Genomic DNA, 17,974 nt, shown 5'->3' on the forward strand with positions numbered 1-17,974 from the left:
GAGAGAGAGAGAGAGAGAGAGAGAGAGAGAGAGAGAGAGAGAGAGAGAGAGAGAGAGAGAGAATGCGAATAAGGGAGGGAGAAGGGAAGAAGGGAGAAGGGAGGAGGGAGGAGAAAGAAGAGAGGAGAGAGAAGACAGAAGAGAGAAGAGAAAGCATAGTATGCCTTGGTTGAGTGGTGAAACATAAAACATCTATGAGTATTTTAACCTATATGTCTTTGACACTGCAGACCTATTGCATAGGAAGTCTTTCCATCCAGAAAATAAGCATCAGAGAGATAGTCAGCTGTCCTTTCAAAATAGGACAAGAGAAATATACTCTTCTGCATTTTGGCCAGAATAAACCTGATAATATGCAAGGCTTCTCTCTCTTTTAGGGGTGATGATCAGAATGGTCTCAAGCAACTCCAGAATTTCCACACCAAAGCAGAAGGCTTATGAACTCAAGGACCAAAAAGTCCAGCCAAGCAGCTATTGAAGCTAAAACTAAAGGCAGATTCATCAGTGCAGCCAAATCCCCACTGAATCTAATGGAAGAGAAAGCAGGAAAGAGCCTCAAACTCATGGGAATGGGGATAAATATCATAAACAGAACTCCAATAGCTCAGGTTCTAACATCAAAATTTATAAATGGGCCACAAGAAACTGAAAAGATTCTATAAGACAAGGGGCATAGCCAATAGGACAAATTGGCAAGCTACATATTCGGAAATAATGATTACCAACTCCCCATCCAATGCACGGCTAATATACAAAATATATAAAGAATTCAAGTAGCTAACCACCATAAGAGCTAAGAACACCATCTAAAAATGGGGTATAGAACTACACAAAAAATTCACAATGAATCTTGAATGGCTGAGAGCACTGAAGAAGTGTGCAACGTCCTTAATCTTCAGGGAATAAAACCAAAATGACCCTGAGGTTGGTGTCCAGCAGTATACTTTCTATTGAAGAATGCCAAGATCAAAAACTTCTGTGAAAACACATGGTCAGAATTTAAAGAAACAGGAACATTCTTCCATTTCTGGTAGGACTGCAAACTGCTATGACAACTATGGAAATCAATATGGAGGTTCCTCAGAAATTCCCACATAGATCTACTTGAAGGCCATGTACCAACCTTACTGGTGAATGGCCTGCAACTTTCAGTTTTCACTTGATGGCTTATTACTCAGATTTTCTTATTTATTGAGCTATGATTTTGCTCTTGGTAAGCATTTGGTCTCTCTGATTCTAAAGCAGTTCTTTGTTCTTACACATTTTTTGAGGAACCTCTATCCACTGGGACTTATTTATACCTTCAAATCCCTCTAAATTGGGGGACTTTTTATACTTGAGGAAGCTGAGTGACAAAAGCAAAGTATGTTGAGCCCTTTGGTGTCCAGTGCACACGAATCTATGGGAGTCTAGATATGATAATCCTCTAGAACATTCTTTAGGAAAGCAGCAGGAAAACAGCAGTATGCTCTAAGGTACCTGTGTGACCTCACTTACCTTTGCCAGCTTTGTGGGCTTCTCTACTGCTGGTCTGAGAACAATTGGAAACTCCTGGAATAGATGTCTCATATCTCATTTCCTTTGTCATTGTTAATATACTAGTGGGAGTAGGTTTGATGGAAGAATACTCTCAAGAACATAAATAAAACAAGTGCTTCATATGGACCACCAGGACGAAGTACCAAGTTCAAGGACAGTTCTGCAAGAACTGCTCAAAGCCAGCCAAGTGGAGCAAGAAGAAATCCAAGCAGAAGTCATTCATTACCAGCACCCTCAGCACCTTTCTCCAGGACAGGGTCACTTAGCTTTGGTAGGAGATGGGATGACCTGAGATAGTTGCCCCATATTCCTTCAGAAAAGAAGCGGCCAGCAATATTGGGGAAAGAATATGGGTGTCAGGGGGCAAAAAGCAGAGTGTAAAGTGAGTAAGTAAAAAGATATCAATACAAAAATATTTAATTATTTAACAAAATGGGACAAAATGTATTGTTCTAGTAATTCTAGTGTGCATACAATGGCAATCACTTTAACACACAGAGAGACTAGATGTTGTAAAGTAGGGTGCCTTTTTTATTGACATAAACTATGACATAGCAAAGATAAATAAAAAAGAAAGACGTGCATCCCAAAGATCCATTATTCTCCTCAAGTCTAAGTGTTCGTGCTCACCTTCACCAGGCCTCTAGAGACCTCTGTTCATCCAGGTTTCAGGGCCCATCCAAAATACAGTACTGAACCAGCTGTGGACAAGTGTTCCTGTGTTGTTGGCTGAGCTCTGCCTCAGGTTCCAGAGACACTGGAGGGGCAGCCTTGGCCTTTAGGCGGCAGCCATTCCAGGCCCTCTGCCAGCTAATGGAGTCTTCCACAGAGGCCTGTCATTTCAAAAATAGAAGCTTGGGTATTCCAAAGATTGGAATGCCACACTACAGTCATGATGAATTGGTTACATGAGAACATACAAGTTAACAAATGTCTTTATGACTGTTTTACTAATTTGAAAATGAGAAATTAGATCATCTGAGGAGTGGTTGCTAAGAGTAAAATCACTGATTAAAATGAGTGATAGGACTGTACAGAGAATGCGCTTAATTTTCTGTGTCCAGTGCAAATAGCTGGGTGAGTTCAAAACAAAACCAATAGAAACATCATGAATACTAACAAAAACAATTGTTTAAAAACCTTCTAAGTGCTGGGATTAGAGCCATGTAACAACTCTACCCTATTTTTAATGTATTAATAATAAACAAACAAACAAACAAACATCCCTATTCTAGTTCTAGCAGTTGCATCAGAGAGAGCTGTGTGACACTGCATGCTGCTTCCTTTCCCCAGATAGCTCAGGTCTTCTGTCCTATACCAGGTCAGCTGGACCTAAGACAGTGTAGTTGACCTTGTTGGTGCCATGGCATGATTCTGCAACAAGCCTTTTCTTGGTAAAATTGATCCTGTATAGAGTGAGCCCCTTGTTGTTGGATCCAGGACCCGTTAGGCCAGCAAACACACAAGCTACCCTCAGTGAAAGAGAAAAGGAAAAATGACATTGAAAAAAATATGCGCCCTAATTGGAAGAAAAAGCCCTCAACTTTGAAGCTATCACCTATCTCCCCGTGATTTTTTTTTCTCCCCGTGATTTTTGAGCTCTGCAAATTGATATTGTTTGGCTCAAGAAGGGAGTGAAATTCAGATGGTTTCCCAACGAAGACATACGTAGTTTTTCACTCTTTATCTGTGAGGTTAGCGGGCATTATAGCACAGATTCAGCAGACCCAGCATAAGAACACAGAAGCCAGAGATGATAATGTCAAGGGACAGCATCCTGAACTTATAGACACATTAAAATTGAGGTTTCATTTCAACTCAGGCCATTGCACTCCCTGCCCTACCTCCTGAGTCTTATACTTGCTGTGAGTACAGTATCACGGTACAACCAGCAACATCCTTATTGCTCAACTTCTCAATTCTGGAAGACAGATATTGGAGAAGTTATTGCAATGAGGCTACAATGTAGTAATGTAAAGTCCGGGATGACCTTTGCTCTCTGATGCCCACTTAAATTGTCTGGTTGTATTTGAGAACAGGACCATGTGCAAGATAATGTTTTGAAGATGGGACAGCAAGTTTACCATTTATATTTGCCCTGGAGTTGATCCCCTATGTTTCAAAGAAAAGGGAGTTTTCCTTGTAAAAGATAGGATTGTAAATAAGAGATTTTGTGAAACCCATGGATATATATATATGGAAAAAATGCACACTATCAAGGAATGCACAGTTAGAAAATATTATCCAGGTTTTATACAATTAAGCATATAAAAAAAAGATATTTGCCTCTGTGAGACAGGAAAACCCTGGGAAATTGGAGTGTATGTCACATGAATTGACTCAGATGGCATATTTATTGTTGTGAAACATCTACTACATCCACAGTCCCCAGAGATTTGGGTGCTAACAAAATCTCTTAAGCATGTCAGAGTCCTAACCAACGTTCCCCCTCAAAAGCACATGACATCTAATGAAGCAGTAGAATTCTCCAGCTTTGGAAGGAGAGGTTGCCAAAGGGGATCCCACGGGTCCATGAGAGGCTCCAGGAGAGGCACCCCAGAAAAGGACCAAGCTGGGCAGAACTAGTTAGCAGGTAGATCATGGCAGTTGCTAGTGACATCATCAGTAATGCCTTCCTTGGAGAATCTCTTGTATCTAGGATAGAACTAGAATCTTCTGTGTTGTCACCTGTGTTGTGGTGACAGCAACTGCCTGTGGTTCATCCATTCTGTTTGCTCTGGGTTCACCAGCAGGAATGTTTTCCAGGCTGCTCAGGCTATGTCTGAAAGAGAATGGCGATGAAGGAGAGACCAGACCAAAAAAGAAGGAAGAGGGAATCCTTTCTCAAGAAAAAGGAAGAAGGAAATTGTTCTGGAGAAGGAACAGTGAGTCCTGGGCAAGGTTGGGGAACTTCCTGGTAGAGTTAGGCTTGAGCTGGGCTTTCCAGGAGTAGGTCTTACAAGCTGAAGCCTTGGACTTTGTCAATGTCAGACAAAGAGTCAAAAATTTCTGATAACTAGTTTAACAGAGCCAGGAATTGACAAACCTGCAGCTACTTTTCTGGGAGCTATTTAATTTCATTTTGAGTGGCAAAGAATGCCAGGAGTGGGCACTATGAGAATAACAGTGCATCCTTTCATGGAAGGGAGTTGAAGCACTTCATCTTCCAGATTACTGTAGGTAACTTGAGTCTCTGATGAAAAGAACAGAGAAGGATGCTCCCCTGGCCATGTCATGTGGTGAGGTCTCAGACACTTTGGATTTGAAGACACATGATTAATTAGGGCTTGATAGTGCTAAGCACTATGAACTCCAGGATTTCCCTGCATCACATCTGATATGACCTGACAATGTTCCCCATATCTTTATGTTTGAGGCAGCTTATAGATTTCAATCAAGGGGGCCTGTAACAGGGAGTGTGGCATATGTCTGACAATGGTGGTTAGGAAGAGGAACATAGCTTAGCAAACCAGCTTGAAGATAGCTTTTCTGCTCTTTTAGGGATTCACCCTGTCTTTACCTTTTCTCTCCCTCCATCTTCTTCTTGGGACTCAGAATGGTCTCCCCTGCCCCTGGGCCATCAAGTATGCAAATTCATTTGTGTTTATCTATCTGCAGGGTCTGCTAGAAATACTTCAACCCAAAATTCCAACATCACAAATCAGATATCAAATATAAATAAAGTAGAAGAACTGAAATTGCATATAAGGAAGATCAGCAATGAGAGGAAGGAAATGTGTGAAATCCTGAATGTTTACATGTATGAGGATTTAAACTACAGGTAGGAATTATGACCAGTACCCTATTGACTGTATTCTGCCATCTGTTACCCCAATTTCCTTCAATGAATGGAGTTTGTCATCTCTCATCATTCAATTAAGTAGCCCTGAAAGGTGTTTAATTGTTGGATAAACAAGGTGCTGTGTGTTTATTATCATCTTCTTTTTTACTTGACCTTGGGGTGCTTGCAATCTGATTGTTGCTCTAAACAGCTGGAAGGACCTGCTCACACTTACTGTCTCTCAGTGTGTGAATGCAATGCCTGCAGGCTATCACGGCTTTACTCTGATATTGTTTATTATAATCTGAGAGATGGCACCTCACAGGATTTATTTGGCATTCTAATTGTGTCTGTGTGTGTGAATGTAGATGTGTGTGTGTTTTGTTCAGGACTGGGGCTCTGGGACCTTTGATGGGGTCTGAGGATTTGTGTGAAGCACAGTTTGCAGGTCCTGAGAGTGTTGAGTCCATAGAGGTCCAAAGTGATCACCAGGGAAGTTTGCTCCTGGTGTTTCCTTGGTGTCACACAGGAATCTTCTGGGGGAGGAGGTGTGATAAAGCCTTTCTCCTGTAAATACTAGTTGTGTCCTCTGGGAATTCAAATAACAACAGGAACCAAGGAATGATAATCCCTGCCTTAAAAACAAGAGGAAAGTCATTACAGATATCTAATGGACCCATGCCTGTGGCACAGTGTAGTGGAAAATTGTCATAAAAGAAGTCTATTCCTTCATGCTTGTCCGGGAAGCCCTTGAAGGTCAGCTAGCTCCATTTGGTCCCCTGGTTCTGCTGTCCTCTACCCAGGATAGTAAGTTTAATTAGCACCAAGGGGACCCAGTGTGAATGAGCCAGGATGTGGCATGCACTCGGCTTGGTAGTCCATGACATAACCTGTTGGCACATGATTATTGAATCCTTAATTCAGCAGATTATTTGCTTCTTGGGTCATGCCCTAACACAGGATGAACACTGAATTCAACATAATTAAATCACAACATGAGAAGACAATGTTGGATATGAATAAAATGACCCAGTCCATAATTGGTGCCATGCAGTACTCCAAGGAACTGATAGAAGATAACTATTCCTACAGGTGAGTCAGTGACACAACTGAGATCCCCAGAACTAGGCAAGGAATGCTTCTATCCTGTTAGGACTTTGAACAAAAGCAAGGGCTCTGGTTCTATGCTATCTGTTTTTTATCCAGGAACCCTGCCTTGAGGCAAGGATCTTGGATTTGTACCTCTTGGACTCAGTCGTCCTAAGTGTGAAGAGTGTCCAACACCCTCCAATCTTTATTCTTCCAAATTCAAGATCCTGTACATTGAAAACTTTTCCAACTTGCTGGGAATATCCAGACACCCTGAACCTCTAGGTTTCTGACCACAGATTAAAAGATATACGATTCCCGACAAAAATGAAAAGAGTGTACACCTTTTGGGTCTTCTACAACTCTCAGAGGGGATAAGCCCTCTCCCTGCTGAAGGTTTTATGTTACCACAGACCTATAATCAACCATGAGGAACATGTCCTCTTCTGTGATGTATATGGTGCACTCTTGGTGTCAGGGTTTTTAGAAGTTTGTTGAGTCCTCTGGAATATGGGTGGTATCTTGATTTGACTTGTCTTTGTTTGGTTCTGGTATGTATATTGTGGACTCTTCTCGGGATTTCTGGGGATCAGGCCCTTGAAGGGATCATGGGACTTGTAGGAGTGGCAAGGCAATGGAATCTGCCTGGGAATCACCAATTTTTCTTTGTGGATCAGCATTAAGGAGGACCACCTTCTCCGTGAGTGCACTCAACTCAACGAAAAAGTAAGGATATTACTGAATGAGAACAGAAAGCTGCTGGTGGAGCAGGCTGGAACGCAAGTGTCCTGTGAGGAAGAAAAGAGGTTCTGTGAGGAGGCCAGCAAGAACATCTGTGCCTCAAGTGCAAAGGAACAGCAGGTAGGAAGATGTGTATCAGAGGCAGATTGCCCTCATGTCTAACCATAAACATAGACAATCCCAATATCACAGTCCACCAACTTCTCCAGGCACTCACCTATGTCTCCTCCAAGGGTTTGTTTATGTGATCATCTACAGGGCTCTCTGTGGAGGTAGCCTGGTTCAAGAAACTGCATATTTGGCATGCAAATGTTCTGCTCTGCTAGAATCACTAAGGGGGATAGGTTGTTTACACATCACAACTCTACATGCCTTAAGTTTGAAGGGTGCTGTGTTGGAGCCCTTGTTGAGAATAGCAAGAGCTTTGAAGGAAGAAGTAAAGGCCTGTAGCTCATTTGCTTTACAGGGATCTGTGAGATTCTAGGTAGGAAATAGTTTGCAGGGATGACACCTAGTGTAATTGACAAATAAGTGGATTTCATTGCTGTCTTTTGGCGGCTTTTCTATTCCCCCCTTTCCCCCTCTATCTCAAAATGGTCTCTTCAGGCTTCATATATGTTGGTTCACATTGATAGAGCCTGAGTAGCAGCTTGTCAGTCCTATTTTCTTTCAGTGTTGTTGGAGTGGTCTTTCCCGGCCTGAGAGTCTGGAGTTGGCTGGATGACCGGAGATGACAGAAAGGCTTCTCACAGGCTCAGGTTTGGTGTGTGATTTCTGAGGCTTCATGAAAAAATTTCTTAATATATGCCCCCAATTCTGACCAAGAAGAGTGTTCTCTAGTGATTTTGGTTAGATGTTTTTTTTCCACCCCCTGTGACAGGGATTCTCTGTGCAGCACTGGCTGTCCTGGAACTCAGTCTGTAGACCCGAATGGCCTCAAACTCATAAATCTGCCTGCCTCTGCCTCCCAAGTGCTGGGATTAAAGGAGTGTGCCACTATGAACCGGCAACTCTAGTGGCTTTTATTCCTATAAATAATCACAGAGTCATTGGGTCTCCCTTGAAACAACTCCTCTGCATAGTCTGAATTATCTTGGTCCTGAACCATAACAGATACCTCATTATTTTCTACTCAGTTTTGATTTTATGTGAATAAGTCTGTGTGTGCTTGAGTGTGTGTGTCTGTGTCTGTGACTGTGTGTCTGTGTGTTTCTTTTTGTGTATGCATGGCTTTTCCGACCTGTGTCTCTCTCGGTATGTTGGGAGGCCAGTCAATGTCATCTGAATTGTCCAGTCATTCTCTATATTACTTTTTTGAGCCTTGGTCTCTCAATAAACGTGACATTTACTGTTCTGTTCTGTACAGTAGTCTTTGCATCTTCTGTCTACTCTCAGGTAGCACCCCTCTCTTATTTATTTTAACAAATTGATAAACGACACAGCTATTTTAAAAATAAGTGTTAGATTTCTTCACTTTCCCTGCATAGAGTTATCTCCCTGGGCGACTTGGTTTTGTCTCATTGGCTCCACCATGAACATGCACAGAATCCTACCCTGCATAACTCTGCTAACATTGTTTTTGCTAACTATATCGTGGGCATGGCTTTGTTTCAGGTTAGATTCCCCCTCATAGCTGGCACAGTGCTGCATTTTATAAATGTCACAGCACGTCATTCAACCAGCTTTCTTCTGACTGATATTGAGGAAGATTTAATATCACATGAATTGTAATAGGTTGAAAAGTTCCTGGGTAGTGACCAAAAGTCACTGTCTTCCTCTGATGCTACCAAGGAACCAGTGTAGGTATAGTGAGGGGACCAAGAGAGTCAACATGGGGCTTGCTGTCGGCTTTTCTTAGGAAGCTCTTTCTTGGGAATTTGGTATTGTGTTGTCCAGGTTATCTGTGCAGAGCTTGTAACTTCCTTGTAGGACCAGAAAGTATCTGCATGAAAAAAAGTTTCTGAAAAGGAGTTAATTACAGATGAGGGCCTCAAAGACTGCCTGAGTCTAAGAACCTTACACACGTACACATCAGAGGTCCTAGTAGGTGCTCATGCAACAGGAAATGTGCTGGGCAACAGTAATATTTTCATTGATTTGTGTTTGTGTGTCTCTGTGTGTGTATTGTGTCCTGTATATGTTTGTGTTTCTTTTGTATGGTGTGTGTGTTTGTCTGTGTGTGTTTTGACCACCTTTGCCTGAGCTTGTTTATACTAAGGTTGTGTGTTTGCTTAATACAAGGTAATTTTGTGTTTGTGATATGGGTGCTTGTATATACAAATGTGTGTGTGTGTGTTCGTGTGTGTTTGATTGTGCATAAATGCAGCTGTGTGTGTCTTCCAGAAGCCAAATTTAATGACAAATGCACTCTGAGGTTTTAGTTTGAACCTATGAAATATCAAATACAGCAGTCCAATTATTCTGCATGCTCACCTAACTCCAAAGAAAAAAAGGACACAAATATTGTTGTAGGGTCAGATTTTTAATAACTCGAGAAAAAACAATTGATTCTCATTGAAATTTTTATGGGAAATGTAAGAGTTATGGTATATGGAGGTAAGGAGGACATTGCTGTATAAAATCCATGTGTTTATGTCCCTTTTCTGCTCTTGGTGAATTGTGAAACCACTGGAAGGTCAGGTGGCTCACTGTGTCTTTTAAGCATTCCAGGTTGTTTTCCTCATTGCCTGCCACCATTGCATTTCCTGCTACCTCTGCTCAGTAAAGCTTTGCCTTGTAGTTTGTCTTGGATTTTACTCATTGAGAGATTGAGTTGCTTGGAGCTGAACTTGCATCCAGCAGAATTCCCATAGCTATGGAGCAAACCAGGCCTGTTACAGGAGCCCATTGAGGGTCTTGATAATCTAAAGTACTCACACTATCTTATCTGTGTAGCATTCAGCGGGACTGTTCTTCAACATCATTTTCTCAGAGTTAAAATCAGCCTTAGTGGGGGTTGGGAGAAATGAGGACCTTCAGACAGTTCTGGTAGTATAAAATTGGTTATGTCTGTTAGAGGCCATGTTCAGAAAGTGGAAAAGAAGTCCACTTTGACCCAGTGCTTCCAGAAAAAGTAGGAGGTATCCACAGAGTTTAGGGCGTTCAGGGTTGTAGTGGTCCTCAGAGCAGCCCTGAAGGAGAAGCTATCCTGATGTCCATCTGCTGAAGGATGAAAAGGCCCTATGTGGTGCAGCCCTTCCATGAACTCAGTGTGCGATAATCCATGCAAGCTTTTGTCCTTCAAATTGTCAGCCTTATCCTACTCAAAATAGCTCTGACACAGTCACATTCTAGGGAGAAAAATGTTCCTTTGCATCCTGGTTATAGACAGTTCCTATTACTCTGGGCTCATACCTTTGGACACCAAGTCAGTCAGGTGATGGAAAAGGGAGATTCTATTGGAAGAAACTGTTTACTTTGGGACAAGTCTGAAACAATGAGCAACAACAAGAGACTGGTCCATCACCAACATGTGACCCTAGGCTGGGAAACAAACCTATTCTACACAGCCTTGGGAACTTGCTGAGCCAGATTCGATAATAGGACAAGAACCCTGAATCCCAGACTGGTATATGAGTGGAAAGCATATCACTGATTGAGCTGCCTATATGCTATGCCCACTAAATACCTTTCCCATTCAAGATTTGTTTTTATGCCTCCAAAGTGTCCTGGGAGATTTTTATATTAGTATTAACCGAGAAACTAAACAGGTCACTGCAGTACAATATGCTTGTATTGCATAAATACAAATATTATGTGCGTTTGAGGGTGTAACCTACAATAGTCACAGGGGTGTTTTTCTGTTTCTTCATGACCATCACTTTTAAGGTTCAGTGCCAGGCCTTTTGAATATTTTTATTTAGCAAAGTTTTGCAGATACTGCGACCTATGAAGTACCCATGGGTTTTGTGTTGTATGGTGTCTCTGGTTATTTGCAGATAGAGGGATTGACAAGAGGAACCCTGTGAGGTTCCTGCACTGGAACAATAATCATAGCCTTCACTTCAGTTCAGGGCATGATCCCACCCCATAAGGAATCCACATGGTTTCTAGGTTGCACACATCTCTCTTGAACTCATATTCAGACATTGCTACAATGTTATTGCTAAGTAAAATATACCTGCACAACTGGGGAAATGTGGTGTTTTTTAGAACTCCAGTATAATGTGTAGCTGATATTTCCGATTCTAGCAGTCTTTAAAAGGTGAGAAACATTTCCAAGCTCAGGTGTTCTAAGACACTTGGGATGCACGGTATGATCTCAGCTGAAAGGTATGTTGGTTTCACCAGCTGAATAGAACTCTTCTGGGAAGGACAGCTGAATTGACAAATGCTTACCAGGCCTTTTCTTTTCTAGCTTCCCTAAGAGTGAAACAGTCCAACAGAAACTGGAACATGGCACAGACCACGACATGATCTCCCTCAAAGAGAAGTGCTGGAGGAGGAGCACTGTGTGTGCACAGGAAATACACCACTGTTGCCTCTCATCCCTAATAACCATGGCTGTTATGGGCTGTATGCTCCTCCTTTATTTTGTTTCTTTGGTATGAACAGGCCTTAATTTCATCTAGCCTCTGGCCCAGGAAGAGTGCACATTTAAAGGGACTCAGAGAAATGCTGAGACACATCAAGAGCTGCTGGGCATCCAGGAAGATTCTGAGAGTTTAAATTTATCTTTTCCTGATGGGTCATCATCAATAATTACATGGAGATCAGTCAACAAAATTGTAAAACCTTGGATCCAAGTCTACAACCTGTGTTCTGCTTTGACTTGGGAGGCCATATCCTTCAGACCCACACTCCAAAATGAGAGTGTTGCTTAAATTTCTCCTGCAAAATTTGTTACCTCCAGGAACTGCTTTTCTGCTAAGTCGCCAAGGACAGCCACAGGCTGTAAGTCTGTGCTACAAAATGAGCAGACTAAGAATTTTGCTTTGCACCATTTTTGTGGTTTGATTTTGGTTTGAATTTTGATTAGTTTAGTTACTTGGTTTTTCTTGTTTTCATTTGAAGTTTTGTTATTTATTGGTTGTTTATTTGTTCTTGTAATTAATTTGATATTTTGGTAAGGCTAAACAGAGTACATACTGACTGTCAGCTTTCAGTTACAATTGAGTACATTGTATTTATTCTTAGGACTAACACAATGATCTCCAAATTTTACTCTTAAGATCCCTGTTATTTCAGTTGTGATCATGAAATCCCACAGATATCAGACCCAGATGGATCTCTGCATTCTTCATGGGACCTGGGCTCCATAGTTTCTTCACAGCCAGACTGAACTACAAAGTCCATCATACATTCAGTGTGGAGAGTGTGTCCAACTCTCTGGATAGGAACTTAATGTTGGAAAACTTACCCATGCTGCATCCTTGTTGTCAAATATTTATCTACTGTGAAAATCCTGTGGATGATGGTGTTGAACGCATTAATGGCAAATACATCAGTATTTTTGTAATAGCTCTCATTAAATCAAAGCATAATCTAAAGGAATAAAAAGCTGTCAGAAAACACAGCAGTGTATGCTTCTGCTTTCCTTCAAATGTACAATCACTGGAAACTGCAAGTAGAGATAATAAATTCCACAATCTTTTTGGGGACAGGTTTCTCTGCGGGTCCTTCAAAGTTTATTTTATTACTTTATGATTCACCTGTGTCTGCCAAAAGACATCATTCAAAAATGATGAAGATTGTAATTAGGTATCATCCTATAAAGTCCTAACAAATGCCTTTTTATTTGATATTTTCTTTAAATACATTTCAAATGTTAAACCCTTTCCTTGTTTCCCCTCTGAAGATCCCCTTTTTCCTACCCCCAACCCCTGCTTCCCAACCTACCCACTACCTCTTCCTGGCCCTGGCATTCCCCTCTAATGTGGCATAGAACCTTCACAGGACCAAGGATCTCCTCCCAGTTATGACCAACCAGGCCTTCCTCTACGACATATTTAGCTAGATCCATGAGTTTTACCATGTGTTTTCTTTGGTTGGTGGTTTAGTCCCAGGGATCTCTGGAGGTACTGGTTAGTTCATATTGTTGTTCCTTCTATGGGGCTGCAAACCCTTCAGCTCCATAGATCCTTTCTCTAGCTCCTTCACTGGGGACCCTGTGCTCTGACCAATAGATGGCTGTGAGCATCTACCTCTGTATTGGTCAGGCACTGGCAGAGCCTCTCAGTAGACAGCTATATCAGGCTTCTGTCAGCAATTTCTTGTTGGCCTCTGTAGTAGTGTCTGGTTTTTATGGTTGTTTATGCAATGGATCCCCAGGTGAAGCAGTCTCTGGATGGTCATTCTTTCAGTCTCTGCTTCACATTCTGTTCCTGTCACTCCTTCCATGGGTATTTTGTTCCCCATTCTAAGAAGGATCAAAGTATCCTCACATTGGTCTTCATTTTTCTTGATTTTTATATGCTTTGTGATTTATATCTTGGGTATTCTGAGATTCTGGGCTAATATCCCCTCATCAGCAAGTACATATCATATGTGTTCTTTTGTGGTTGGATTACCTTACTCAGGATGATATCCTACACATCCATCCATTTGTGTAAGAACTTCATGAATTCATTCTTTTAATAGCTGAGTAGCTCTTCATTGTTTAAATGTATTATAATTTCTGTATCCATTCCTCTTTTGACTGACATCTTGGTTCTTTCCAGCTACTGGCTATCATAATTAAGGCTGCTATAAACATAATGGAGGTAGTGCAGATTCAAGGCAATTTATATACTACATAGCCTATAAATCAATGTTGTTACTTGACTTGCAAGGGACACAGCAAGTCAGACTCATCTTTCATTTGGGGACAATAAAACTTGAGAGTAACTTTCAGGATTTGTCAAGGGTAAGACAAGCTCAAGTAGAGGACGAAAAGGGGAAGGTGGCTGTTATCAGTCTGCAATCAGAGGACCCCCTAGAAAGGTTGTTATTAGTTAAGTGCTATATGCCTCTACAAATCCTAGTGTAAGGGGTCACATTAAACCTGCAATTGAAAACATTACCAAACCAGGAATGTGCTATGCTGAGCACTCACAGAGACTTATGAGGGTCTGTCTTAGGCTCCTTTTTCAGCAGGTAAAAATGACAAAGAGACCAAATATCCTAACTCCACAAGATGATAAAGCTGACAACTGTTGATTGCACTGAGTATCAGGGAGTTTAGTTTTTTGTGCATCTACAGATTGTCATGCAACATTTGCATCAGGGACAATACATAAGGAGGTGGTTGCTCAGTGGCATGACAAACAACCAAGAAGAGCCATAACCTCTACCCCTCTGCTCTGGATGCTTAGACTAAAAAGATTTAGTTTGTCACCATCTGTCCCAGGACTGCTGACATCATTTCTTGCATACATTTACTCTAGCACTTGTCTAACTTGGGTACAAACCCACAGCCCACAGAGGAGGCTCCACTACTAGCCACTCACTCTATCACGACCAGGATCTTAGAATCCCAGGATCCCAGAATCCCAGGATTTAGTCACAGAAGAATCTTAGATTCTCACAGGCAACTTGTCTCCCAGGAACTGCGACACACCCAGAATCTCAGGATCACAGGATCCCGGAATTTTACACCTGTATCCTTAGAGCATTAATGATCAAGGACAAGGATGCAGCTGGGACTGAGGGTGTGAAGAAGATACAGGACATGTTCAATGCTGAGATCCTGTTGTCTAGACATTCTTAAGCTCTGCAGATGTGGGCTCACAGATGCATCTTTGCACTCAAATGACATATACTGATTTTAAAATTAGAATTACCTTTAATCTTGCTGTTTCCCTAGAGAAGTGAGGTAGGATTTCTTCCTTGGGGAAACAATTTTTCCATGCTTTCTTAAGCACTTCACTTTTACTTTGAAATCTTTTGAAATGACTTCCTGAAGATGCACAAACTGTGATTCCCTAGGCTCATGTTGAATCTCCTTCAAAGTCTCGTCAGCAGACTGATCTAAGAGTAGGGACCAGATGTCATTGTCATAATTCTGTTCAGGTTTGTACTTTAAACTTTTGCTGAATATGTGCTCGCGGAATTTTTTTTTTTTTTTTGCAGAGGTCTTGTTTTCAAAATAACTCTGTCTTTACATATTACAATGTATGGATGAAGAAAAAGGGGCAACTACTTACTAATTCTCAGTTAAATATCTGCATATGTGTTCCTCTATTCAAACAATCACTAGCAATTGTTAATCAGTCAAAATCATTTATTTTAGTAGAATAGAATATAACCATGAACCAATATTTTACTATTAACTACTGTGTTGATTACAATATACATGAATGATAGGACTGTACAGAGCATGGGCTTAATTTTCTGGGCCCAGGGCAAATAGCTGGAAGAGTTCAAACTAAAATTAATAGAAACAGCTGAAATACTAACAAATCCCAAAGATCCAATATTCTCCTCAAGTCTAAGTGTTTGTGCTCACCTTTACCAGAACTCTGGAGACCTCTGTTCATCCAGGTCTCAGATCTCAGGTCTCACCCAAAATACAGACCTGAACCAGCTGTGGCTATGTTTTCCTGTGTTATTGGCTGACCTCTTCCTCAGGCTTCAGAGACCCTGGAGGGGCAGCCTTGGCCTTCAGGTGGCAGCCTTTCCAGGTTCTCTGTCAGCTAATGGAGTCTTCCACAGATGCCTGTCATCTCAAAAATAGAAGCTGAGGTATTTCAAAGATTGTGATGCCACTCTACAGTCATGATGAGTTGGTTATGTGAGACCATACAAGTTACCTAATGTTTGTATGAATGTTTTCCTTATTTGAAAGTGAGTAATGAGATCATCGGAGGAGTGGTTGCTAAGAATAAAATCACTGAATATCATGAATGGTAGGAATGTACAGAGCATGGGCTTAGTTTTCTGGGTCCAGTGAAAAGAGCTGGGAGAGTTCAAAACAAAACCAATAGAAACAACAGGAATACTAACAAAAACAATTGTTTAAAAACCTTCTGAGTGCTAGGATTACAAGCATGTACTAACTCTGCCTTATAATAAACAAACAAACAAACAAACATCCCTATTCCAGTTCTAGCAGTTGCCTCAGAGAGAGCTGTGTGACACTGCATGCTGCTTCCTTTCCCCAGATAGCTCAGGTCTTCAGTTCTCTACCAGGTCTACTGGACCTAAGATACTGTAGTTGAACTTCTTGGTGCCATGGTATGATTCTGCAACAATCTTTTTCTTGGTAAAATTGAGCCTGTATAGAGTAAGCCCCTTGTTGGTAGATCCAGGCCCCTTTAGGCAAGCAAACACAGGCAGAAATGTGGAGATAAGGTGTGGAGCAGAGAATAAAGCTAAAGCCATTTTGAGCCTTCTCCACCTGGAGATCCATCCCACATACAGACACCAAGGCCAGACACTATGGAAGATGCCAATAAGTGCTTTCTGACAGGAGCCTGCTATAGTTGTCTCCTCAGAGGCTCCACCTGAGAGTGACAAATACCAAGGCACATTTTTGCAGCCCCTCTTTGGAATGAGCATAGAGTCTCCAGTGGAAGAGTTGGAGAAAGGACTGAATGAGCTATAGGGGGTTGCAACCATAGGAAGAACAAAAATATCAACCAACCATATCCCCTAGATATCCCAGGGACTAAACCACCAATCACACATGGAGTGGCCCATGGCTCTAGGCACATGTGTGCCAGATGACAGCCTTGTTGGACATCAATGGGAGGAAAGGCTCTTGGTCCTTTAAAAGCTCCATGCCCCGGTGTATAGTAATGCTAGGCTAGCAGGAGAGCACTGTGTGGTGGAGCACCCTCATAGAAGCAGTTCGAAGGGGCATGAGGTAAGTGGGTTTTAGGCAGAAAACCGGAAAAATAGCTAGCATTTGAAATGTAAGATTAAAGTGTTTTAAAATAGAAAAAGAAATGATTTGAAGACCGAGAAATTAAACTAGACTGATAGACACTTGATCTCCTACAAAGTCAAAAATATACAATTCAAAAAGAAACATTGCAATAAATGATGCTGGTCTAACTGGGAGTAAGTATGCAGAAAAATGAAAGTAGATGCATATTTGTCACCTGGCACAATACTCAAGGCCAGGTGGATTAAAGATCTCAACGTAATACCAGATTCACTGAATCTAACTGAAGACAAAGCAGGAAAGAGCCTCAAACTCATGGGAATGGGGATAAATGTCATAAACAGAAGTCCAATAGCTCAGACTCTAACATCAAAATTTATAAATGGGCCACAAGAAACTGAAAAGCTTCTATAAGACAAAGGGCATAGCCAATAGGACAAATTGGCAAACTACACATTAGGAAAAAAACGTTCACCAACAATGTCAAGGTCTGCCTGATCTACAGTCAGGACTATGAAGCTCAATCCTATCTCAGAAAAGCAAAGCAAAACAAAAATAAAAATAAATGTTTGTCAGGAAAGCACTAGGTAGAAAAGTACTCTCTTCTGTCTGAAATGCCCAAACGTGGTGGTGTGTGCTGTAGATTCAGCTACTCAGGAAACTGAGGCAGGAGGATGGTTTGAGGTCAGGGGTTAGGTGGGAAGAACATAACAGACCCTGTCTCCTTATAAAAATAACTCAAATAACCCAAAAAAACACCCACATCTGTAAAACAAAAAGCCCCAGAGTGAGAAATAAGTGCATACGTATTTGTGTGTGTGTGTGTGTGTGTGTGTGTGTGAGAGAGAGAGAGAGAGAGAGAGAGACAGACAGACATACAGACAGACAGACAGACAGACAGACAGATAGAGACAGATAGAGAGACAGAGACAGAGAGGTGGTGCTAGCCCAGGGGAGCTTAGAAATAGTGACCATCTTTATTTCAGCTTCTAGAATGGTAGTTTTACCCGCACGGCCAT

The 17,974-nt window shown here is 41.5% G+C and overlaps 2 protein-coding genes across 3 annotated transcripts in view; one reads left to right on the forward strand and one right to left on the reverse strand.

The window, feature by feature from the left end:
- Gm26650 (predicted gene, 26650) overlaps positions 1-17,974 on the reverse strand; it is a 180,548-nt gene that overhangs the window by 22,223 nt on the left and 140,351 nt on the right. The gene's annotated exons all lie outside the window — the stretch shown is intronic.
- Positions 4,295-11,594, forward strand: Gm9602 (predicted gene 9602). Its single transcript, XM_006518194.4, has 5 exons — positions 4,295-4,424; positions 5,158-5,320; positions 6,281-6,412; positions 7,087-7,270; positions 11,508-11,594. The coding sequence occupies exons 1-5, from the start codon at positions 4,295-4,297 to the stop codon at positions 11,514-11,516; spliced, it is 618 nt and encodes a 205-aa protein (XP_006518257.1). The 3' UTR covers positions 11,517-11,594.

Source organism: Mus musculus, chromosome 14 (assembly GCF_000001635.26).
Source record: "Mus musculus strain C57BL/6J chromosome 14, GRCm38.p6 C57BL/6J".
Taxonomy (NCBI): Eukaryota; Metazoa; Chordata; class Mammalia; order Rodentia; family Muridae; genus Mus; species Mus musculus.

Bases quoted from the DNA above. Each gene is read 5' to 3' on its own strand.
- Gm9602 (XM_006518194.4), top strand. From the start codon at position 4,295: ATGTTTTCCAGGCTGCTCAGGCTATGTCTGAAAGAGAATGGCGATGAA. The intron at 5,321-6,280 runs GTAGGAATTATG...GCCCTAACACAG, and splicing joins TATGAGGATTTAAACTACAG to GATGAACACTGAATTCAACA. The intron at 6,413-7,086 runs GTGAGTCAGTGA...TTTGTGGATCAG, and splicing joins GAAGATAACTATTCCTACAG to CATTAAGGAGGACCACCTTC.